We start from the raw sequence: 25,664 nt of genomic DNA on the forward strand, positions 1-25,664 counted from the left end.
TAACCTTTGTCCTTTCCTTTCTAGGCTCTCGTCTTCGCCAGGAAGACTTCGCTCCCCGCATTGTGGAACACCCCTCTGACCTCATTGTGTCTAAAGGGGAACCAGCCACTCTCAACTGTAAGGCCGAGGGCCGCCCGACCCCGACGGTGGAATGGTACAAAGACGGGGAGCGCGTCGAGACGGACCGCGACAACCCCCGCTCCCACCGCATGCTGCTGCCCAGCGGCTCCCTCTTCTTCCTGCGCATCATCCACGGGCGCCGGAGCAAGCCCGACGACGGCAGCTACGTGTGTGTGGCCCGAAACTATCTGGGGCAGGCGATCAGTCACAATGCATCCCTTGAAGTAGCCAGTAAGTTCTGCTGCCCCATGTGATGGTGTTGACATGTTGTAGGGCTCATAGCGTTGAGGATTCTGTTCAAAATGACATACATGCATATTTCAGCATGGCGGTATTATCTGCAAATACACCTAATATATAAATGGCCACAGTCGGAATTGGTGTGTATCAGAATGCTCAGTCTTTGATTCAGAATAACCGAGAATCTATCTCTGAAACCCAAGCTTTAGATGCAGTTTCACATAGAATTATCGCCAAAGCTGCATTTTATTTGATATCGTTATCTGTCATCTGTGTTTTTAATTTCCATCTTCAAAGAAAGTAAGCATTTTTAAAATCTGGTAATAGAATATTTCTTCAATATATCCTTCTGAAGACAAATAACCTTTTGCAAAAAAAAAAAAGGAATACATCTTTTCAAGTTCACTCAAACAATTGCATTGATCTAAATATACCAGAAAGGTTAAAACCCAAAGCCTGTTTACTTGTGTTACTTTCTTTCCAATATTGGTCATCTTTATTGTTTAGGGACAGGTGGAAGATGTGACCCACCTGTCTGAAATGCAGCAGCTTTAGTCCCCAGGTTCAAACAAGTGCCAACAGGTGACAATGTCAACTCACTGACTGAGAGTGTGTGGCATTGCCGCAGTATGTCTGAGGGCAGGACTCTATCAGGTTGCATATGGCAGACAAACATACGTGTGTGTGTGTGTATATACTGTATGTATATATATTTGCATGGAATAAAGCATGGCTAAAAGCGGACAGAGGGCACAGGGCCAAAGCGTCATCAGAACAGCGCAGATACAGACGGTCTGTGAATCCCAGGTCCATAAAATGGAAATCTTTTGAATACCAAGAGTAAAAAAACTGTACTGTAAGAAAAGGAGTGTTGGTAACCAGCGTTAACAACCTCAGTCACAACCTACACACACAGCATAGACTCATCTTTTACTGTCAATTCTCCCCTTCTCTAAGGTCTACCAATGCTGGGTCTCCAGGGCAGATCTTTTGTAAAGGTTTAAGAATAATAGTAGGCCTATTCATTTCACCTTTTGAATTAAAATAAAAGCGACGGTCAAATGTATCACGGAAATGCTGGATCAGCACTCTAACCCAAAGAAGCTGAGCACTCTAGGGAGAGAGTTTATTACTTTAAGTTCACTAAATTTGCTGTCAGGTTTTAAGGTCGAGGGAGAGGGAACACAGAGAGGACTTGTTGAAGCTGCCTAGATGAGTTACGTCTCCCTGTTTCATCCTTCAGAGGTCACAGATTCATGGGTCACCCTGGGGCTGCCCAGTAACACAGAAGCCCTTATGGCAAAGGCTGCTGAGTTAGGGTAGGGTTAGTTTATAAGAGGACAAAGAATCTGGGGGGGTTGTTCATTTTGTGTAAAGTTTTGATCTCTTAAATGTTAATAACTTCATTCAGAACAATGACTGGGTTTTGACGGGCTGGTCACGCTTTGAAAGACTGTGTTTGTCCCCCTCAAACACACACATTCAAAGGATCAGCATTTCTCACTTGTTATATCACTCGAAATCACTGAGGAAATAGAACTGTGTGATGACACACACACACTTTATGATAGCGCAGAAATATGGATTGCAATCTTTTGACTTCTTCTATTTCTTCATCCACACAAACCCTGAGATGTGCAATTCCCAGCATTCATGCCTGCATTGCCCTTTTCTGTGGCCCTTTGTGTATTTGTAGCGTTTGTTTTTTTCAGGCTCATTCATCGGCTGTGGGCACAGACTGGTTTCCCACGTTGACCTCTAGCCAGCGAGCTTTCTTTTAATGTCACCTTTGCGTGAACACATTGTAAATTACATATATACAGTGTGCAAACCACAGCCTTTGATTGTCTGCATTGTCCAGCAAACTTGATCATTCAAATTGCAAAACAGTTAATTCAGGAAAAAACATATTGTTGCGGTGGTTCGTATTGTATTGATATCAAATACCTGGTTGTTTCTGGAAGGGTAGCTGTTGTGCGTTTGTGTAGTTGTGAGAGTGGCGTTAACAAAATTAGCCTCGCTGATCTGTGTTCCAAAAGTGAATGGCCTAGTTGATTGCCTTGATGTGCTGGGAGCCACTAGGTCGGCGGTTCAAATCCCAGCTGCTCCCTGAGCAAGACACTTGCCCCCTAATTGCTCCCCAGGCAAAAAGTAAGCCATGGGATACAATGCAATGTCAGTCCCTTTGGATATAAGTGTCAGCTAAATGTAATGTAACTATAATCACCCTCATGTAGCCAGTGGAACTTCAATGTTTGTATGCAGGCATGTGGGCTTCAGTCAATATGATGAATAATTTAGGCACTTGCCCCAAAAATACTTTTTAAATGGTATTGTTCAAATACATGATTGGCTGGATATCATATCACTGATTAATTCATGGACTTGGCCACCCATGCAGGGAGGAGACTGCAGCACAATGACAAAAATCCCACAAAGCATTAGCTATTTGATCTTTTATCAACAAAGTAAATGTCAAAGCTACTGTTGAAAATGAATGACTTCTAAAAGCCCAAACTCAATTCCAATTGAATTTACATTAGAACTTTTTCTGATGCCATTTTGATTGAAGCAAAGCATGGGGCGGGAGAGGGGGGGGGGGTTAGATGATGGGAAGTAGGGAGACGGCTGACAAAAGACAGGCTGGCAGGTTGCAATTGATAGAAGCGGGAAAAGAGTTACAGAGACAGACGGGAACAGAAGAGAGAGAGAGAGAGAGGGGGAAAGAGTGTCCGTCCTTCAAGGCAGAGAAGTGAATGTAGTTTGCAGAAAATTGAGGTGACGTGGTGGAGACAGTGACAGATGTACTATGTGCTAGTGCCTGAAGTGTGACCACAGGGTTGATATACTATGTAGGGACACACAACATGCTCACAGACGCGTGCACACAGACGCGTGCACACACACACAGGCACACACACACACACACACACACACACACACACACACAGATGAGTGTAGCCATTTCCGAAAGTGAAAGGGATGACATGAGAAAAAAAGGAGAAAAGACATATAACTTAGTTTCTATCCAATAAATGTCACAGAAGACACTCAGCATATTTTTTTCTGCCTGCAGGGACCCTAGAGGACCCTGGGAAATGAACATATGTCCTATTGACCTCGGCCACATGATTCAATCATGGGACGCTTTATTGAGGTGAAGGCAAAGTCACAGCCTGTGTACTCTAAAGGTTATTGGATAGTGGACCTGTTTTTAGGTTCAGTAAGGCAGAGGAATACATTATATTCTTAAACTAATTGGACACTACCATTTACTAGAGCCAATGAAAAACGACAAAGATACAGCAAGTCACATGACTGCTCACACATGAGAGTGTATGAGAAAGGCAGCACTACTGATTCCTCTGTTGTCAGGTCAGTTTTTTTTTATGTCACACAAAATGTTGGGATAGTAAAGTAAAAAGCATCGTCCATATAATGAAATACTTCAGATCCTGTAATATATACTACTGTATACAGTTACATATTTCCTGTTATGTTTATGTGGAAGACTTTATTTACTTATAACCACAATTACCACTTGCCAGATTTGTATTAGATACGTATTAAAAGGCTTCTTTCCTCGTCTTACAGATTTCTCAAGTAAGCAAAACATTTCATATGTGAAAAGCCACCTCAGCGTTTAAAAATGTGGTTGTTATCTTACAAAATACAATGTTGCCGGATTCCCAGTAAAAACAACAATAGACAGCAACAGAAAGGAAATCAAAAAAATATATCATTGACGTGTAATAGTGGTCTCAATGTGGCGCTTGCAAATGTTTGTGAGATAATTTATTTAAAGCATGCATGTCCAAAATGTATCAATATGTCATCATCTTAAATTTATGCGGTTTTGTTCTATATACATGTCTTGAAAAGCCAGTGGGAGACATGTGATGCCGTTTAATAATTACATGAATGCATTAACGTGACAGACATGTTCATTTGAAAAGCAGATTCTCTGAAGTGGATCATGGGGTGTGCGCTTCCCGGTCAGACTTGGAGATTGACAGTTTAAGGTGGAAGCCCTGGTTTGCCTCCCTGTCCGCTCCTCTTTGAATGTAATCCTCATGTTGGAAACGAGCGGGTGCGGGAGATGTACACGGCAGCGTGGAGAGAGGCAGATTCTCAGAGGTCATGTTCCCCTTTCGGACTGCCCCTATCCATTAACTAATGGCTCCCCACTTCCACTGGCTGTCACTGTCACTGACAGAATCCCGCCTGTAGTCACTCTGGATAACAGCAATAAAAGATCCTAAGTGGCAGTGGAGCAGTACGTCTCGGGGAAGTTGTCATTTTTCAGGACTCAGAGTGAAATTGTTTGATAGACAAACAGTGACACATTGCAAATGCTCTTCATCCACAGCCACACGTCAGATATCAGTATTTACTCCCAATTGGCCGTGACAGTCTGTGAATGCGGCGCCAGCCTCTTGTTCCTCATCCGGTGTTCCGCTGCCTTGTTCTCCCCCAGATGGCCTATGGTTAGATCAGTCAGTGAATAAGGATCACACTCCAGGGACAGCTGGTTTCTGTTTACAGTCTGGAGACTGGGCCGAGTGCACTGCAAGTATTGTCTAAACAATTTTAGTCGCTATATTCCCCTAGGCTGAGCGGTGTTAGGACGGAGGGAAAGAGTTTGTTTGGCTTGCAACAGCACGGTGAAGGGCGAAAAGAGGGGAAGTACTCAAGAGCTTCTGACAAAGACCACATGGCTCCTGGATGTGTGGCGATACTATCGGAATGTAACGTGTTCCAGCTGCGTGTGTATGCCTGTACATTGTGTTAGGATCGTGCTAGATGTACATGTGTCTCAACTGAAACAACAGGCACTGCATTTCCAGAAAGAACTGAACATCACATCTTTATATTCCTTTGTTTTATTAGGGTTGTTTTCGCACATTCTCAGACCACTTTCTTTTCCAAGTACTTTTCAATTTGCAAAAGCCAGACATTTGAGCATTGTCAAGGAAATTAAAGAAATGTCTACCCTTATGGTTGATGACAAGCTTGCAGAAATTGGGAAATATCGACACTGCTTGTTAGAATCAGCAACAGGTTTCAAACTGATAATAACATACAAACCGACCATGAGACAAAGGACACACATGGCTTGAATACAATGGGAGGGTGCAGGTCAGGCGGGAACAATTAGGGACGATGCAGACAATCACAAGGGAGTGGAAAACACACTAGGGGAGGAAGTGACGCTAACCCAGGGACACAAGAGGCCGGAAAATGCAAAATAAAATGGAAAAAAACAGACCACCGTGACACTGTTGAAGGTTCTTACTACATTACAGGCACATGACGCGTTCTTTACAGGCCATGTTGTTTCTGCGGACTTTTCTCTTTCTGTGCTAATACTTGGAAGATACGTTGCTGACGAGAGGAGAATGATGTGCCACATTAGGAAGTTCACATTAATTATCAGTAATGCAGCAAGATTGTGCCCCTTTTCGATAAAACTCTGCTCGCTGTGTCGCGTCACTCTCATGTCATATATATTCCGTTCAACCATTTGCCAATTTGTCACATTGTAGGAGAAACCTCTCGGAGGACCAAACAACCAGCACTCACGTACTCAGCTGCGGAAGTGTTTCTAGCAACTGAAAATAATTAACAGTGAAAACCCATCATCAAGTCACAACATGCAACAAATCCTGCAATGACATAAACCATGATATGTCTAGCGCGCCCCATTTTTCACTATTTGTCAGTGTGCAAGTATTAGGGGCTTACAGCATGGTTGAGTAATCCTGCTGTCACCGAGAGAAGAGGGATGGTTGTGCTTTTGCTGAGATTTTAGCCTCATCCATCCTCTTTCCGTCACTCCATAACGCCACAGTCAACAGCACCCAGCAGCCATATCTGTGCTTGGGGGTTAATGCTATTTTCCCCAGGGGTGAAAGGTTGTGTCATTTTTTTCATTTCAACCGTGTGTCAGTTTTAATTTCCCAAAGCTTTCTGTCTGCTGTCTCAGGATATCTGCTCTGTCTGGTTTCCCGTCAGCTGATAAAAGTTGCAGCTCTGGTGGAAAAAAAAAAAAAAGAATTGAAAAAAAGCAGACGCCCCCGACAGGACTTGACGAAGACAAATGAGCACTTTTCCAGGTGTTCACTGTGTATTGTGATTTCATCATTGTTTGTTAGTGTTTATGATTGAAATGCCAACTTTTTAGAATATCATTATGCTAATCAACAGTGCTCTAGAAAAGACGGACACTTTGCTTTGTTCCTGCCGACCATATTTAAATATGTTCTGAAGACTTATAGACGGAAATTCTAAACTAGAATTCTAAATTCTAAACTTTGTGTTTTGAACTGAATTATTATAAATTTGGGACAGTTCCAGAGTGCACCCCAAACTCCCCTATCCTGGGCCACTTCTGCCAGCTCTTACTGGGTATCCTAAGTAGTTCCCAGGCCAGTGTGGAGATATAATTTCTCCACCTAGTCCTGGCTGTTCCCCGGGGCCTATTCCCAGCTGGCCGTGCATCAAAAACCTCCCTACGGAGGCGTCCAGGGAGCATCCTTACCAGATACCCAAACCACCTTATACCCGTGACAGAGTTCTTTCGGTCATGACCCATCCTTCGTGACTAGGTGAGGGTATAAACAAAGATGGATCGGTAGATTGAGAGCTTTGCCTTCCGGCTCAGCTCTCTGTGAACCACAACAGGTCTGTACAGCGAGTGCAATACTGACCCCGACTGCTCTGCTTCTCCGGCGAAACTCATACTCCATCTCCCCCTCAGTGGCGAATAAGTCCCTGAGGTACTTCAACTCCTTCAACTGCGCTAAGGACACATTCTGCTCCCACTGTATCTCTCGGGGGACCCGCAGTAGGCAATCTATCGGTTTGCTGCTGTCAACCATAGCTTCAGATTTGGAGGTGCTGGTCGCTCATCCCAACCGCTTCACACTCTGCTGCAAACCGCTCCGGTGAGAGTTGGAGGTCACAGACCGAAGATGGCATCAGCACCACATCATCTGCAGAAAGCAGCGATGAGAGCCGCAGCATTGCGAACTGTAGACCGTCCTCCCCCCCCGACGACGCCTCTATATCCTGTCCATGAAAACAGCAAACAGGATTGGTGACAAGGCACAGCCCTGGCGCAGGCCAACCCCCCAACGAAAAAAACTCCCCACTCCTGCCGAGCACCCGGACACAGCTCTCACTCTGGGGGTACAGTGATTGGATCGCCCCAAGAAGGGACCTCCTCAACGGATGGCCCTAAGAAGGGACCCCATAATCCTGCAAGTCTTCCCACTATATGTCTCTGTGGACCCGATCATACGGCTCGTACAGGTCCACAAAACACACGTAGACCGCATAAACGTATACTCCCAAGCCCCCTCCATCATCCTTGAAAAATCTGCATTGTTACTCTCCCATCCGTGGTTTGACTATTCTATTTGCCGAATCCTCCTTTCTACTACCTTGGAGTGGACTTCACCTGGGAGCCTGAGTAGTGTGATACCCCTGTAATTGGAACACACTCATTGGTGCCCCTTTTTACGTGCTATCCAAGATAGCCCCTCAACACCCATTTCCTTCAGAATCTCTGGTTCTTCACAATAGATGATCTAAATGGTTATCCTTCTATATACAGGGAGAACTTCTTTCCATACTGCCGATCCGATATTTTTAATTCCAAATGATATTTGCATGAAGCAGTAATGTCAGCATTCTATCATGAGCGGACAGCCCCGATGACAACCCGGCAGCCTCCTGTTACACAACACAAGAGCCACACACATTGAACGGCAACCCACATCAGCTTCCCTGCTGAAGTTGCGTCCTTATCTAATTAACAAACGTGAACACACACGTCTTGTTTCGCACCTTAGCTCATTGTCAAGCAACCAAAGAAGAAATCTCAGAGGAAAAGTGCACTGCTAACGTCAGCTTGCAAGCTGGATGTATAATTAGCTGTTCAGCTGCAAAGTATTAAAACAAAACCTAAACTTGCCTGCAAATACAACTTGTTTGTGTGGTCTTTACTCCTGCCTACCACCATTAACAACACATTATTTATTAAACAGATCTTATTTTTTACTAATCTAGTTGTCTTTAGAGTAACTAACTAACTTTACCTGAGAGATGAACTAAATGGCATCTGCACGGACATAGAGATGTACTGTAATTCTTGTATGATATCGTGAGAACCAAATATTGATCAAACATCACATTGTAAACTTGAGCCTAGAAGCACACCATACATTATTGATGAGGCTGATGACGAATAACAGAGAAATCCTTTTTTAGAAACATTGAAGGGCAATCCAAGATATACTAGACTTTGTTAAATACTGTTTTTATACACAGTGGGTTTACTTTAAGGAAATAACACCACAGAGTAGCAGTCACGGGCACATGGAGTCAGAGATGTGAGCAGTTGCCAGTGCAGGAGCCGATTATTAGGCTGTTCATGAAGAATTGTTCCTACCGCTTAGCCGCCAAAACCAATGTTTCTGGTATCTTGTGTAATAGGCTGCAGATGTGGTGATATACAAAAGACAATGGGGACAGGGAAAGAGAGAGAGATAAAGAGAGATAGAGAGGGTGGTTATTCCTCCGTAGAAAGCGAAATAAATGAGGTGAACACTTCCAAGGCACAACAACCATTTCTGTGCCCGCCTGACTGTCAGTTCTGCATCCCCTATTTTCTGCCATTTTCCTCCTCCTGCTCCTCCTCCTCCTTCTGGAGCATCGCTTCATCTTTCTCCTGTGGGAATACTTTAGAATTTTCAGACAGGTTTGTGATGGCGCTTCTGTTGTTGGAGCTGCTTACTGAAAGCTTTGATGACTGGTGATGGGTTCCGCATTATTGTCATTATTTACAAATTGTATGTATTTTTTTTTCCTGCAAGGTGCAGAGTAGTAGACACACAGTAAAACAAGGGTGTGTCTGTATGTTTTCATTGGGATGCTGCCCTATACCTAAAAACTAGTGATATTTCAATTTGTATTGATAATTCTGTTCCATGTGTCGAAAAAATCTAAAGTTTATTTATTCAGATGTGTTTTTCTGCACTGAAAAGAAATGGTTCTAAACATTGTGTCTGTCTTTTATCACCCGACTCACTTTAAAGGGTTGCACCATGTCTAGCTTTTATCTTTTGAATATCAACAGCCTTTTATGATGTTGACGTTGGAATTTCAATATTTTTCCAATTAATTGTGTTGCTATGTGTGGATCTAGTTATAATTAATATTCACAATTTCTATGTTTGTTTAATCGGCAGCTTCCTCCCACACCCAGAAACCAAATTCCTTTTTTTTCCTTTTTTATCAAAGCCAAAAACCTTCAAGTTCAATGTCTCAGGTTTATTATGCGGTTCCTGGCCAGTGAGATGAAAGAGAACCTTCTTCAAAATACTTCTAGTATGGGAATCTACAAGCACCATTAAAGTAGACATTTTTGCATTTCATTCATTCTATCGAATATAATGAATAATATGACCAATGAAAACGATGGAAAGATGGAATAATCAAATCTCCATCAGCCATTACGACCATCATCTCTGTTTACACAACCTCCCTCAATCTGCTTTTCTCTGTGGAAAAGTCCCTTTCATTGTGCTTCCCAGACTTCCCAAGGCCATTGCTGGGATACAACAAAGAAGCACAGATACAGGCAGCATGAGAGGAGGCACTGAGAGCCAAAAGAGTGGATAAGGCTGAGAGGTAAAGGAAAACCAACAGACTCTGAGGAGGGACTGCAGATAATTTAAACAATCTTCAGAGTGGTATAGCCCTTAGCACTGGGATGTCTCAGTCATTTAAACACATATAAATGCCTCTCTGCATTCAGGACATAAATCTCTCGCCTCCCCACCCATATCTTTGTGCTAGTTATGCAAAGCACGCTCTGATCAAATAATTTTCATAACAGCAAATCATAACAGCAATCTACTGGCAACTTATCACAATCAAGCATGAAGAATATATTATATATATAATATATATTATGCTGCTGAAATTATTATTTTGATTGAATGTAATTTATAGCATTTCCAGGAGGAACGACTGCATTATTTGCATAATAGTTTTTAGGTTTAATGTCAAAGTGAAATACGTGCATCATACTAATGGAATGTTTGACTGTTGGAATCTAGTAGTGTTTGCTTTGAATATCTTTATATTGAGACTTTCACTTGTGCAAACATGAATGATGACAAATGATTGATGGAGTTTACCGCTCGTAAATCAAACTAATGTGATGATACTATGTCACCCTATTCCTCAATGAGAATGACAGAGGGTTTAGATGGTACTGTGTATACAATGTAAATTACTTGATCAGCCTCTCTCAAGTAATGTATTTCCCTTCTTTTAGGACGGTGAATGCCATGCGTGGCTTAGCACTACTGCCCCCTTTACGTTGCTGCAGACAGGCTCAGGCCTCTGGTTGTTTCTGGGGCCTGTAATCATAGCAGTTCTGTCCGGGTCTCTGAGGTCAGCGGAAAGAACAGCTGATTGGACTGTTTGACAACCTGTCACCAACTGGTCTGGCACCAGAATAATATGTTTGACACCAGAAAGAATGCAATTGTGTGTCTGACCACTGCTGCTTGCTTGAGGGATTTCATAATGCCTCTTGCTGAATTAAAATTTGATCTAATTATTTAAATGTTTAATCAATTAAAATTGGTGGTGTCTAACGTATAACTATAATTGTTCTATTTTTCTCCCTTGTTTTTCATTTACTAATTGTAGTAGTATTTGAGTGTTATTGCATCTAGGATTCCCTGCCGCCTCACAGTTTATTGTAAGATTGTGGCTTCCCTGCTCAGTTGAAGATTTGAGGGAAGACAGATCCAGAATCTCGACTATATGATTTCATACTCTTGAGTCTCAGTTTCAGTACATTCTTGAGGTGGACATTCTGTCAGATCTCACCACGCATTTGTAAAGTTTGAATCGAAATGCGTCTCATGGTGCCGAATTAGAGTGTCAGTTTGTTGACTCGAACCTGGCAGTTCATTTTTTTTCATTTTTTCCTCACAGACATACCTAAAAAGGATATTCCTTTCCAGCCTCCAATCCTGTATGTTTTCCCCGTGGCCTCAAAGTAGAGCTGTCTAATTATAGTCTTACTGAATTCATTTGGAGTTAGTATGTCCGAGATGCGTGTTTAGACTGATAATTGGATTCACCGGGTAAACTCTCTCTTCTAATAGAGTGCCATGGAACCTCAAAACAATGCCCCATTAAAGTTACAATGTTTTGGCATTGTGTGTCCTGCCATAATTGTTGTCAGGATATCTGCACCAAACAGCCACCTCGGCTGTCTGTCCTACTGCCTGCTCACATTTTTGGTACATACCCTGTCATAGCCTGCCCGCCAGAAATATGTACACGTCAAACATGCCAACAGAAATTAGTTGCTAAAGGTTTTATGCTAAAGGTCTCTCACCAAAATATCAACAGTGCCCACACACCACAGACACGCACATCTTTCCCGTCCACTCCCTATTTAGGGTGTGAGAATCCTGTGAAGATGAGTGGTTGTTTAATTGACAGCTGCTCCACTAACTGGTCTCCCTCAATGACAGATGAGGAGTTTTTTACTCTAATAGCCATCGGACACCTGCGTGTCTTGTCAGGATTTCCTTGAGGTTTGTTGACAGCATGTGCAGGGACGGGTGTGTGATGTAGGAATGCTGTCAGTCTGTTGTCTTGTATTCCTCGGCAAACGCTATTTATAAGTGGCACTTATGTGGCAGAGTGACAGCAAGAATATAAATTTATATTAAAATATATTTATTAGATTGTATACAGTATATACTATATGTCAGTTATATATGTGGTTATACAGTATATAACCACATATATAACTGACACCATGCATGTGTTGTGGTTGGCATGCATTTCTTTCAGCGCTTGTGCCTAAAATTAACTAGCAAAAAATATATCATGGGCATCATGTTAGATGCATTGAATACAATCATGTTAAGCATTTATGTTTTTAGGCACATTTCATTTAAATGAATGAATGAATGAATTTGTCATCTTATTTTGCCTTCACTTCCTGCTCTCTCAAATCTTTTTAATAAGCTGATAATTCATATGATATACTGTGCCCAGACAAGACATTTGTAAATGTTTTCTGCCGGGGCAGTCATCCATATTAATCATCTTAGTGTGTTTTCCTTTTGGATTTGGCCTGTTTGAGTATAACTTGGCCTTGGGTCTACCTCGCTCCACTCCCCACTCTCGCTATCTGCTGCGGCTCTGTTGGCATTGATTATCTCAGACCTCTGTGTGTGTATGTGTGTGTGTGTGTGTGTGTGTGTGTCTGTTTCACCGTCTCGAGCCACGCTGCATGCTGAGAAGGCAGATATCTCTAGAGTTTCTGTAATAGAGCGGATAGTGTTGCCATGGGGGATGGCGGTAGTGTTCGATAACGGGGAGGGATAGAGAGGAAGAAATGGGGGAGAGGGCAAAGGAGGAGAGTACCCATCGTTAATTTACAGATATGAATAAAACCTTGTTAGTTTGATTTGCCCTTTGCCTCAACTGTCCAAAACACTCCTATTAGCTACTGCGGTAATTTAATTGTGTGTTTTCAGCCCGAAAGAAGGTTTGAAACTTTTTTTATCTTTTTTTTTTTACCAGGTGAATTGAGTTTGAATTGTCAGAATTGTCAGATGAAGAGTCAGTTGACCCAATTCAAACACTCTAGATATTCCTCCATTCTGATGAATTCATGAATGGAATTGAATTTAGTTTGTGGGGTTACTGGACAGTTTTGGAAGGCAACAGGGAAAATAACCTGATTCAATGTCTATGTCTTTTTTGATATCTGTTCCATTCGATGATGGTTGATTATCCATTGTTGTGGTTAATGTAGTTCATGTTGCTTGTGTCACTGTTGAATTCTTTATCATAGTAACATTATACAACAATATTACCCTCCATTGCTTTGGGGTATAGTGAGATATCAGAACCTGCACCAAAGAAAAGCAAACAGATGGGGGTGGTTCTTTTTCCAAATAAAAATCCTGCTATTTAGTCCATCGATATTTATTTGTAATTGACACATGATAATAAAAGATATGATTGCTTCCTGTTAGCGCAGTAAGGAGCAACAGCACAGCTAGATGACTCCTGTTCCAAATTACTTCTGGGAGGTGGAAATGCATGAAGCTTCACACTCCCGTGAACACACAGCAGGGAATGTGCTGTACGTTGTTTACAGCATGCACAGTCTGCCATGTTTAATAGCGCTCCCCGTCACTCTCATTTGGTTCCTGAAAAGAACGACAAGCTCACAAACACAGGGACTTTAACAGCTCATGCATGTTATTCACTACGCTTCAATGGATGCTATTAAACATGGGCTACCTTCAGCAGGGACACTTACTGGGCCTAATCAAGGGTTTCAGTCACAGTAAATCTCACTTTTGCCTTGTAGATTACCGTAAGTCGACCGCGAATGTATGTTGACCTCCGCTTTTTCATTCAAACCCCCAAGCAGCAGCATATTTGTATCAAGCAGAGCGTAAAAAAAACAGTGCATCCAACAATAAACCAATTAATTTGGACACATGCTGCCATATCAGACAGTGAATTGAAATTAAGAAAGTGGAAGTCAACCATGAAAAGAAAACCTTGGTAGGTAGTGGTTGTTGTTTGGGACTTGGAGACGCTAACCCTACTGACTGAAGCAGATATGATAATAACTACTAACCTCGAGTCAACCCTGAGTCTGTCCTCTACACGTCTTTTTTCTTTTTCCCCTGCCTTTAGAGACACAAAAGCAGCTTTCTCTCTCTCTTTCTCTCCTCACAAACTGTGAAGGACAACATTTCATTTGAGTCCACAATGCCAGAAATCCCTTCCAGGACAAAGAGGTTATCCTATCCCTAACTGTCCCCCTTCTCATTTCTTCCTGCTTGGATCCAGACAGTGCAGAGTCTACTAAGAAGAAGACAGGAGGGATTAAAGTGAGCTAATTATTAAAGATATCTATACATAATTGCAGCGGATTGTGCCATTATTCATATAGAGCTAAACAACGCAAAATGCCTTCACCACCATCAACCCATGTGGCATATAGCGCCGTGTATTATTCACTGTTTGTAAAGCTGAAACTAAATATTCACATTTCCGTTTAAGGAACTCTATTACCCTATTAAAGGTCTTTTCATGGTCTGTAACGCATCATTGATGAGTCCATCAGGCTGGTGCATTGACGCTATTGTTGGGCAGAAATGTGGAAATGGCATGGTCCATTCAGGTAGCAGATCAATCAGTGAAACTAATACCTGGAGGACTGGATGATTTGACCTTTGGTTTTGTCTGAAGATGACAAAGAGACAATTTAGTGGATGAAATCACTGAGCAAATACCAGAGTCCTTGGATCTTGTGAAAAAAGTCCTCACCTTTCCTCCATCTCCTCAATACATTAATATAAAAGAGATAAGGCAATGTTGTTGTGAAGAAGCTTTTTAATTAAAACACCACCTTGGCAATGGGCTTTTGCTTCATAGTGTTGCACTGTTGGTACTTCTGTCAATGTTTCAGTATATCAATGGTCAACTGCACAGTCACATTCATAGAGTTTGCGCTGAATGTGATCCCATGTTTTTATGCCTCTTGGCCGGCAACTAACTCAGGCAGGCATTATGTTACTGGGTTGTCTGTCTCAGGATTGCGTGTTTCTTCATTTCTTTTAAATTTGGCACATTGTCCACTTTGACTCAATGAAGACGGATTTAGATTTTGAAAGGGAAAGCTTAAGGTCAGTGCGAACTCACCTCTGTACTCCATTTAAAACAGTGACAAACAAGTATGTTGTACAATGCAGTGTCCTAGTCTAATTTAAAGTCAGATTCAAATATCCACAGAGCCTGTGGCCTCCCACCCATCTGCGTGTCAGGACGACAGTATGTTATTCATCAACATCGCTGATTTTAAAAATAATCCATTAAGCACTATGTTCACTTCTACCTCCTGCACATCAGAGCAGCTGTCTCTGTACACATGGTGCAGCAAGCCAACCTCGACGTTTTCATTGCACTGCTGCTAAAACCAATTAAATTCACAGCAAAGGAATCACCTGATTACAAATCTACAAAGCCCCCACCATTTCCCTCTGGTGTTTGTGCATCTGTGTATGCATGCCACCAAGGGCGATGTTAAGAGCTGATCAGGTGGGCATGTGACGTACTTTCTGGTTGTGCACGGCCCGTCTTCTTCTCTAATCCATATGGGCGCTGCACTAATTAAATGAAGCGGCTCAAGCGTTCACATGACTGGTTGCTTGGCACGGAGTGAAAAATGCGTTGGTGTTCTGCCAGGTAATATGACAAAACAGGCGGGTGGGGGAGTTTATGGGGGTTCCTGTCGATGTCAGTGATAGAGAAAGGGTTGGGATTGAGACTGCTTGTTTGTGCGGAGCGGCAAGAGGGAGCCAACTGGCCTGGAGAGACAGAAATATTAAATGTTTGTGGGACATTCAAATTGCCTGCTGATGGTGTAGATGTCTGTGCAAACGAAGGGGATGAGTGGGGGATGATAGCAGAGGGGGGGGGGGGCATTACGTCATGCGAAGCCTCCTCACTGAGCCGACCCTGCTGGAGTCACTGAGAAAGACGGGCGGGCAGAAGTGGGTGCCTCTCACAGCAATTTCCAGGCCTTATCAAATCTAAAGGGTATAAATGCGTGCCCTCCCTCACCCCGTGACCCCCATCCCTCCCTGGGGCTTGTGATCTGCCACTGCCATCTCCACAGCAAAAAAACGTATTATTGTGTTTTAAGTCACGGCTTTACCCATGGATTCATTCTTCTGGGCAAATCCTTTCCATTGCTTTCCAGAATAGTTTTGTCGGAAATCTTTTTTCTTATTCATTGTTTACTATTTGCAGGTGCAGAGATGGATGAGTGAAGTCTCCTGGTGGCAGTGATTTTATAATTGTCCGTTTGATGTTTGTTTCACAGCAAGCGGGCTGATTTTCCTCACGGATTATGTGTCGGTGTGCTCGATTAGTCTCCTTGGGAGGGCTAATATGTCGGTTTATTGGTGTTGTGCTAACAGGATCGAGATTTAAAAGGGGGCAGACCAGCATGTGCTCTGTGGTCCGCTAAACATATAGATAAATAAATGTAAATTGGGTCCATTTGTCACTCCTTGGCCTTGCCACGGATGCCGTGTACCTGTGGAGTGCCGAGCCCAGCATGGATGTGAGAGTTTGTCCCTGTTAGGACCTTATCGGTTCATCACACACGTCCCGTCGAGCCTGCTGCAGCCTCCTGCACGCACAACTACTGGTTCACTACAACACAAGGAGAGAACAAAGCCAAATGATATGCCAGGAGATAGCACTGGTTAAGTTTGTGGCTTTTTTGAAGAGCTACATGAAGTTTAGAAGGCACATCCTGAAGGAGAAGAACATTGACATTGTTTTGATCAGAGAATTACTGCACATATTTTACATTGATGGAAAGAGTTACGATTTACTTTGTCTTTTAGCAGTGCACCATAACATTTTCTTTTTAGTTAATTGTTAAAAGACTAAAGCACTTTGGTTGATTTATGCTTAATGCTTTTAAGCCTGTTAGGATAAGATGCATTCATGAAGAAATGAAAGGAAACAAACTTCTCATTTATTGGTGTCCTTTATTTTTTTATTGCAGCTCTCTCGAAATGTCCCTTATCATTGTGTCATATCAGGGACACAAAGACAAAGAAAGTGACACTGACATTGTTGTGTAACCAAATAATCTGTACGGCGTGTGCTTACACTTTGCTTAATGTTAGGAAATGGTTGTGGCTTCAGTTTTGTGTCATTGTTGACTTTTTCATCCAGACCACAATTTTTTCCTCTGCCTTAACAAAGATTTGCCAAAACGTACGTTTAATCACTCTTTAGTTGCCACAAGCAAAGCTTGTACTGCAGGAGAGCATATTTTGTTTTGCTTGCAAACGTTAAATAAATAAAAAATAAATTCAGTTGTAACATATTGCAACTAACAATATTACTTTAACTAAGCACATTTTCTCATTATGTTGATGAAAAATACAATCCAGGCCACCTTATGTTTATAACAAACAATACTTTCTGTTGCAACATAGCAGTATATAACCCTCCTTTCTAGGAGACAGGGTTGTTTATTAAGTACATCTCCCCTATAATTTCCTCAAGAATACAAGTTTTGGCACAAAAATTGGGGAAAATCTTGTCATGCAAAGTAAGTGTTTACCAGAAGCAACAGCAGCAGTAACCTAGAATAAGTGAGTAATTATCATGTTGTGTGATAGCTTCCATGGTTACATGGGCAAAGGAAATAGTAATTTCAGACAAGAGAAAACCCTCAAATACTGCAGCAGTGACCGCTCATTGTCAAGTATGAGTTAAAGTCTTCTTTAAATATAGAACCTAATAAAAGCAAAACCTCATTGCTAATCAATGGCCCATGTGTGCTGGCCACTTTACAGCCACATGTTTAGCAGTAGTGTTATTTATATGTGACACAGCTTTACTAAGTGATTAGTATATGATTGGAGTCATTTTTGACTCATACTGTAATGTTCAGGCAGCAGTTTTTCTCTCCTCATTTTTTTTCATAGAAGAGAGCGTCATTGAAGCAGAGACAGACATGAAACCACAGTGCAGTAGTGTGGTTTACTCTGGTATTCTGCTGACATGGGATCCATTAGGAGGATTTGAGGGGGTTGGGGTTAGAGAATGCACAACAGGACTTGGAGAAGAAAAAAGAAAGAGAGAGGGAAGCGTGCGGGCCCAAAATTCACTGAGGAGAATCTAGCATAGCTGAAAGAGGTTTGAAGAAGGAGCGAAGGAAAAGGAGAAAAGGGCGGAGCAAAGCATCGGGAGATGGTGAGATGGCTTAGATGAAACAAAGGAGATGAGAGTAAGCAAAGACTGAATTCGGAAGACGGGAAAACACAAGGGAGGATGAAAAGTGATGAGGGTGTACAGTACTATACATGCAGGAAAAGAAAGATGAGAGGCGAGCTGGTGGGGGGGCTGATTTAGCTTACTTTGCACTGCATCAAAGCTGCCTAGTGGAAACCACAAGCATGCCAAATGCCATTTAAAAATATCCAGGTGTGTACTTGCCTTAACCAAAATGATCAACGGCGTACACAAATAACCTCGTCCTTGGCCTTCTAAAGTACTCCCATTCAGTCAGGTGAGTCACGAAACGTTTGCAAAGCCCGGAGAGGTGCATTCATTTTCACGGAGCTCATTCATGGCATACCTCATGCTAATGATAAGGCAGGGTGTCTGTGAGCACACTTAGTGATCTCTCCTGTGGTGCCCCGAATGATACCCCGCGTCCCTGTCATCACTGAGGCCTCGCACGCCAACCCAATGGGAGTGTCATTGTCAAGGAGATTGGAAACACCTGGAGGCTGGTATCATCCAGCAGCACATCCGTCAGCCTTATTTACGCAAAATCTAACACTGATGAATGTTTGTAGCCACAGGGCCGCAGTGGTGTTTGTGATGGAGATTTGCAGAATGACACAGAGGGGATGGAGAAGGAGGATAACCGAGTATTAGCTTTTATTTTACAAATGTGCTTCACGTAATTACAGAAGCTCCTCGAGGGACGTGCCCCTCTCACTTTTCTCACTTTTCTATGAACATCTTCGAATGCAAATATAAGGTCTCCCCAATCCTGACTCTGACCGCAACTTCAAACGGAATGAGCTATCAGACCCGAGACTGGGCGAAGCCTCCAATATCATTTTATTTTCTCCTATAATCACGTTTTTTTCTCTCTTCCTTTGCATATCATTTTTGGGGCGCCCTTGCTTTTTTTTCCCTCCCCCATACCTATCCATGCTCTATCCTCGTCAGAAAGACAAATTACCCAGTGGGCTGCTCTTTTAGCTGTGCTTTCTTTACAATAATCAATTTGAGGACCAGCGAAAGAGGAGGCTAGAGAAACGTGAAATTATTCATCAGGGTTTCTCACTAGCCGGACTGTAGAGGTGCGGGGGATGGTAGGGGCTACCAACGTCCTCCGTGAGATAATTAGGGAGAAAACCGAAAAAGCAGTGAGAAGGGGAAAACCGCAAGACTGCAGTGAGAGGGAGAAGAAAAACAAAAAATGCAGACGGAGATAGAGAGCGGTGTAGGTGCAGACATGAGGGATCCTAGAGTGCAGTTTGTTGTTATATTTGGAAATCTGGGGATGGTGTTTAGTTTGTCGTCCCAGCAACAGACGGATACACAGGAGAGGATGGAGGAAAGACAGCTGGGGCTGGTGACGAGTGAAGTGGAAGTGCAGAGAGGAGGAGGAGGAGGAGGAGGAGGAGGAAGAGGAAGAGCTTCGAGGGGAACACGACAGAGAGTTAGCTTCAGTTAAACTACTCGGGAGAAAAGAAGGATAGCGCGAGGAGAGGGAAAAATGAGCCCGGCTCTCTCCTATGGCGGGTGTTTATTCAGAGCCCTCTTGTTTCCTACCAATTAAAGGGGCTGGGGACTGCTTCAGCACAATCCTTCCTGTCTCCCTCCCTCCTCTGCGCGATCCGCCTGCGCTCTCTGCTTCCCTCCTTTTGCCGCGTTGGCTCCGTCTGCATTTTGTATCATTTCAACGTCTCACAATCCACACTTGCACCCATGTGTTTGGCCTTCTGAATTCTCCCATCTGACATCATCCTTTCATTTATTTGACAACACGACACGCAGATCGAACATCAAATAACGCCGTCACAGCATGTATTCATCAGCGGAATCGTCTGTAATAGGTTGACCTTGTTTCAATTACTTGTATTATCTACAACAGCCTGCATTTGTTCTGTTGTTATCTTCACCCTTCTCTCTGCGGCTGTGCTGCAATGACCCGTTTTCCCCAGAGGGATCATTAAAGTTTCATCTTTCACCCCTCATTCATTTTCCTCTCCATTCATTCCTCCCTGGTGCAGCTCGGTCCAAACCAAACAAGCTTGTCTTTTTACTCCCATTTTTTTTCAACAGTCTGGCTGTAAATCACCCGTCTTTAGCGTCTGCAGGATATGGAGCTTTTTTAAGTGCCAAAGACTACTGTTTCATGGCATAATCGTAACGTTAAATAGCGCATACAAATTTGTATTACATGTGTCTGATCGCTTCTCTGATTTCTGAAATCCCCCTGGAGTTGTTGCATGCATGAATATGCTCATACCAAGCTTAGAATTTTTTTTCTGGAAGCCATCTTGGAGGCTGAGATTTGAGAATACAACAAAGTGCTTGAAAACCATTGTTGTTATCTATAATCTGCTCTGGAGTAGCGGTAATGCGGTGCTGTGCTCACCGCTTCAACCCCCACCTGCACACATTATTATCAGTACCCAACACCTGACAGGAAGCACAATTTGGCTCTAAATCTGCCAATCAGTCATTAGAGTATCGTGCTGCATCTTTCCAACATATCCGTCAGTTGGGAGTAAATAATAGTGTAGTGTCAAAAGTAGCATGTTTTTCTGCTATCTGCACCTGCACTGTCAGCATCTTTCCCCGTCACAATCATGTAATTTTCCCTGGTTGCGCCAAGGCATTGTTGTGTAATGTTGTGTAGACTGTATACCTGTCAGTCAGAATAATATAACTTGAAATATAATGCCGTAGTCCCAGGTATTTGTGTGGAATCGGATTTTTATTAACCTATTTTTCTGTCCCGCTGGAGAGCCTTTTAAACATAGCGTAGCCTCTTTCTCTCCTGGGCCCAGAAGTGTCTCCCTCGATTGATTACAGGGGAAGGACCAGATCACATCTGGGTACATTAGGATGCAGAGCATAGCTGCAACTGTGTGTGTGTGTGTGTGTGTGTGTGTGTGTGTGTGTGTGTGTGTGTGTGTGTGTATTTTAGGGGCATTGCCTATTTTGGCACCTCACCCCCTCCATGCAGCAGAGAGCCTACATTTCAGCGCCGGTTGAGTCGTCTCGCTCAGTGTTGCATACAGCGGAGCTCTTTGTTTCTTTGTGTCTGTATTTCTACTTCTACCCAGGCTTGTATGTCTTTGTCTTGCTCACTTTTCTCTTTGTTACAATGCATCGCCCTCCCCACTACCGGTTCTTTCTCATCCTCCTCCTCCACCTCCTCTCTATCGCTTCTCTTTGTGACCTGGGTGCACTCCTCCCGAGAATATCTCTCCTGGGTTTTGTGTTTTAATATTTCTACCGTTGCCCAATTTGTCTTCTTTCACAAACAAAGGCCAGGTAGGAATTAGGGTAGATTCTCACTCAAACAGAGAGTAGCCCAACTAAGCTTCAGATCTATGCCCTGTCTGCAGTGTGTAATTGCATATACCCCCGTGTTTGACCCTCTTTTTTTTGTTGTACGGTTCACAGAAGGTGCCTTTTTAGAACTCAGCCAAAGGAGATTTTCCAAACAATCAATTGCTAGGGTCATGCTGCTCAAACAACTCTGTCCCTGGGCCAGTATGCTGGAATACATTTGTCTCAAGGTCTGACCGCTGTCTACTTTCCAGTAACAAAGCTCGCAAAATCTTCCTCAACAATCTCATACCTTCAGGGGGGATCCGTTTGCCTTATTAGTAGAAAAATCTCACTCTGTTTTTTTTTTCTTTTTTGCCTGACGGAAAAAAAAGACAACATCACTTACTACTTACTATTCTTTATCTACTCGTTAATGCTCCCAATTACTCCGTCAAAAACCATCAATGTTTTTGCAGTGTGCCGCGCTTATTGAAATGGAAATGCAACCATCTCAAAGTGAAAGTCTTTCATTCACTGGCTTCTAAGTGGATTTATTCATGACAATTTACTCTTCTCATGCAGGATTACACTAATGAGAGGGTTAAAAGGTGGTGTGTGTATGTATGGATATGTGTGTGTGTGTGTGTGTGGGGCTTTTCTCTGCTTTTTAATGCAAAGGACTCTTGCCCCGGAGAGAAAGGGCCGTGTTTCCACTGCTTCCAGCTCACTCCATTATTCACAAGAAGAGGACTTGATTTGGTTTTGCACAATTTCTCATTGCATTTCCTGGCCTTCGAAAGGATTCAAATGTTGCTTGTCGGCATGAACCGACCATTGTGTTGCATCACACCTGGAACACAGCTTTAATGTAATAAAGCAATGCTTGTGTGCCAGAGGAGCAGTCAGTAAGCCGCCCCCTTGCAGGAGGTCAGGTCCCTATGGGGCGGTATTGTTAGTACAGATCTCAGCATATAGGTCTGTGTGCTTTGGGTTCAACCATCCCTAGCCTCTGTTCTACTGTCATTTCAGCTTGCTAACTGTCAGCAGCACCCTGTCACGCACCTCTATGTGTTCCCTTGCCTTGCCTGTCGCTCATCAGAGTCCTCTCCGTCGTTGGCTCCTCCGCCTCCTGTTATCACTTGAACCAGAAGGAATTACGGAATTGTTTGAAAAAACCGAGGGACAGTTTCTTTGTTCATTTCATTGTTGCACTTTTTCAAAAGCTTGAAGTAAAGAACAAACTTGAGGACTTTAGTTATACAACATGCAGTTAACACTGTTTAGCTGAGGTGGTTAATAATGTTGAATGTTGAATAATGCATGATTGTACAGGCTTCTAATAAAATAGAAAACACAGAGGTTACCAAGTTGATACCTTATTTATCTAATATTTATGATGGAATGGACCAAGCTGCCATCTTTCTCTTGTCTTTTCATTTGCTTTTGTTTAATGAACTAGTGAAGCACTATTACAGTTGATATACTTAAAAGTAATGAACATGTTGGATGATTTATGTAGAAGAAATAATACAACATATTTATTTAGTGCAGAATTTTAATTTAAGGAGAGGGCACCATGTATAACGTAATGTAATGTAAGATTTGTCATGTGGGTTTTACTCCCACACCCAGTGACATAAAGGGTCTTGTAGTTATTGTTGCAGAAATGTAATGTAATATATTTAACTTATTTATTACGTAGTCCTCACCTGCAACTGTATGGCACTGAGCCTCTCTTTAGATGGCAACAACATTTAATTGTGGCAATTAAGCCCTTCATACCACACTATAGCTACACTTACTGTATAACATTTCACTTCAATACCGAATGATAGTTCACAAATGACAGTTTGGGAAAGCGTCGGATTAAAGAGTTATATTTGGTCTGAATATCAAATTTTCACAGGCAGAGCAGGCTAGCTTAATGGTGACTTTTCTGAAGTAATTTGAGAATACATGTGTGGGAATGTTTTTAATAAAAACACTTGTGTTTGTGTCTAGTTCTATGAACACGTGTAACAACTTGTCAGCCTATATTTACTTCTTAACCTTTCGCAAATCCTTAAAGATGAGATAAAACTGATGTAGCAATAGTTCCTAAAAAAACACTGCTGTAAAACCACCCTTTTTTATTCACAAAGGATTCAGAATTTGATACTGGTTTTATTTCATACTGTGCCATACTGTATTCAGCTGTGTTGTCATCATCCTCCGAGCTGTACTGTGTTATTGTCATGTACGTCAAGACCATTTGGGCAACAACAGGAATCCTTAGTCAGCCTTTTGTTTCACTGATCATTTCGATTGCAGAAAGGTTTCAACCGGCTCTTCTGCCACCTCACTAATTATCTTAATCTTTCTCTCTGTAGCTGACCTTTCCTTATTCTCAGCAACGCTTCTTCAAATGTTCTCCCTCCTGACTTGATTCTCACTGAGGGGTAGGATGAGATTAAAATGGAGGTTTCACAATCCTTTCAGCTGGTTTTAGCGTCTGCTCCTCACGAGTGATATGTTCTGCACGTACATCAAAAGGATTAGTGTGTCAGATCATCCAGGAACTGTTGAACCGGTGCATCCATCCTCACACACACACACTCACACGGCATCCTTGCACCCATACACCCCCTGTCAGAATGCAGTGCCTCCTAATAGGTTGTGTGCACGTCCATTGCACATGTACAACCATTTCTTCTGACTTGCCTCTGCCTTTCAGAACAGAACAATCTAATTGATGGACTCTGCAAAAAGGGGCAAAACTGTAACACAAAAAGCCGGACTAGCAGTTCAATTGTGGGTCAGCATTCCTAAAATATCTACATGAAGATGTGTAAGAAGCTAATGCTGTGGTTGTGACAGAGCTATACATCGGAGGCTCTTCAAGTCTAACAGAGAGCAACAGTTAAGGTGCAGAATTTGACCCAACAAATATTATAACCGGGCGGCTTGGTGCCAGTAAGTGAGCCCCTATGTTGAGTTAATTGGCTCACCAAACATAAGCTAGATTTATGGCCCTGAATGCAAAAAAAAAAAAACCTGTGTGCCCAGGGACTGTAGTGAGTAATGATTTCTGTGCAGAAAATAAAATTCAAATAGGGGTGCTTGGGGAGGACAGGCAAGGATTTTCTGTTTGCCTTATAAGCAGTGTGCGGTTTCTTTTGGAATGCCAGTGTGTATTCCACAAATCTCGTGTGGCACTGTTATGAGACTGAGCTAATGCGCGTATTCTAATTTGTATGTGAAGGAGCTTCTGGTTTTATTGGATTTGCTCGGTTGCAGTTCATATTCAGATATTGGAAGTAGTGCCAATATCTGAATGTGCTTGTAAAAGGGTACAGGGCCCCCTGGACCTCCTCTGTAAGCATGCATGTGTGTGTCTCTTTTCTCAACCCATGTGACCAGCTACATTACAAGAGCCGCACATATTGGTTTTTGTGTGTCGACCAGCTGTTTCTCCTGGAGCTTTCTATCTCTCCAGACTACAGCTGTGCAAGAGCAGGGAGCAGAAGAAAAGTAGGAGGTGATGGAGGTCAGAAAGGGAGGAGATGGAAGGGAGCACAGAGGTAGGGGGTAGGGAAATGTCAGGAGATAGATGGTAAGAAAAGTCAAAGATCTTATATCTGCTAGGGTTGGATGATAACTGTATTTTTAAAACTAGCTCTGGGTATTTATTATATTTTCAAGTCAGTGCCCTGGGCTATTTTCGTCAAAGAAGGCTAGTTTGTATTTAAACTGAACCGAATGTTATTTGACAAGCGCTGAGAAACGTTAACTCATCAGGGCAGTGTAATATATGCCAGTACTCATTTTTAGTTATAATTGCTTACTCTTGGATTAATGTGATTTAGTACGGTCTCAGTCCCAACGAACAGAGGAGGTGCCGTAATTCTAGTTTAATTTCAGTATTTACATACGTAAAATCTGATGAAGAAAACAAAATTAGTCACACAGCAAAGACAATATTTATGAGTGGGGACAGCCATCTATGGAGACTATTTATTTTCTCTTTCTTTTCATTCTTTTATTTTTCATTAGAGTATTTCTTCCAACGTCCACATTTATTTCCTCAATGTGAAACCATTTTGAGGAACCCACTCTGTGTGAGTGTCTGATAAGAT

At 42.5% G+C, this 25,664-nt stretch overlaps 1 protein-coding gene across 2 annotated transcripts in view; it reads left to right on the top strand.

The window, feature by feature from the left end:
• LOC119215674 (roundabout homolog 1-like) overlaps window positions 1-25,664 on the top strand; it is a 78,023-nt gene that overhangs the window by 29,487 nt on the left and 22,872 nt on the right. For both annotated transcript variants that reach the window (XM_062558128.1, XM_062558129.1), the window contains one exon: window positions 25-351. In XM_062558128.1, coding sequence (XP_062414112.1) covers window positions 25-351 — 327 coding nt within the window. The remainder of the gene's footprint in view (window positions 1-24; window positions 352-25,664) is intronic.

The sequence above is a fragment of the Pungitius pungitius genome, chromosome 16, assembly GCF_949316345.1.
Source record: "Pungitius pungitius chromosome 16, fPunPun2.1, whole genome shotgun sequence".
NCBI classification, from domain to species: domain Eukaryota; kingdom Metazoa; phylum Chordata; class Actinopteri; order Perciformes; family Gasterosteidae; genus Pungitius; species Pungitius pungitius.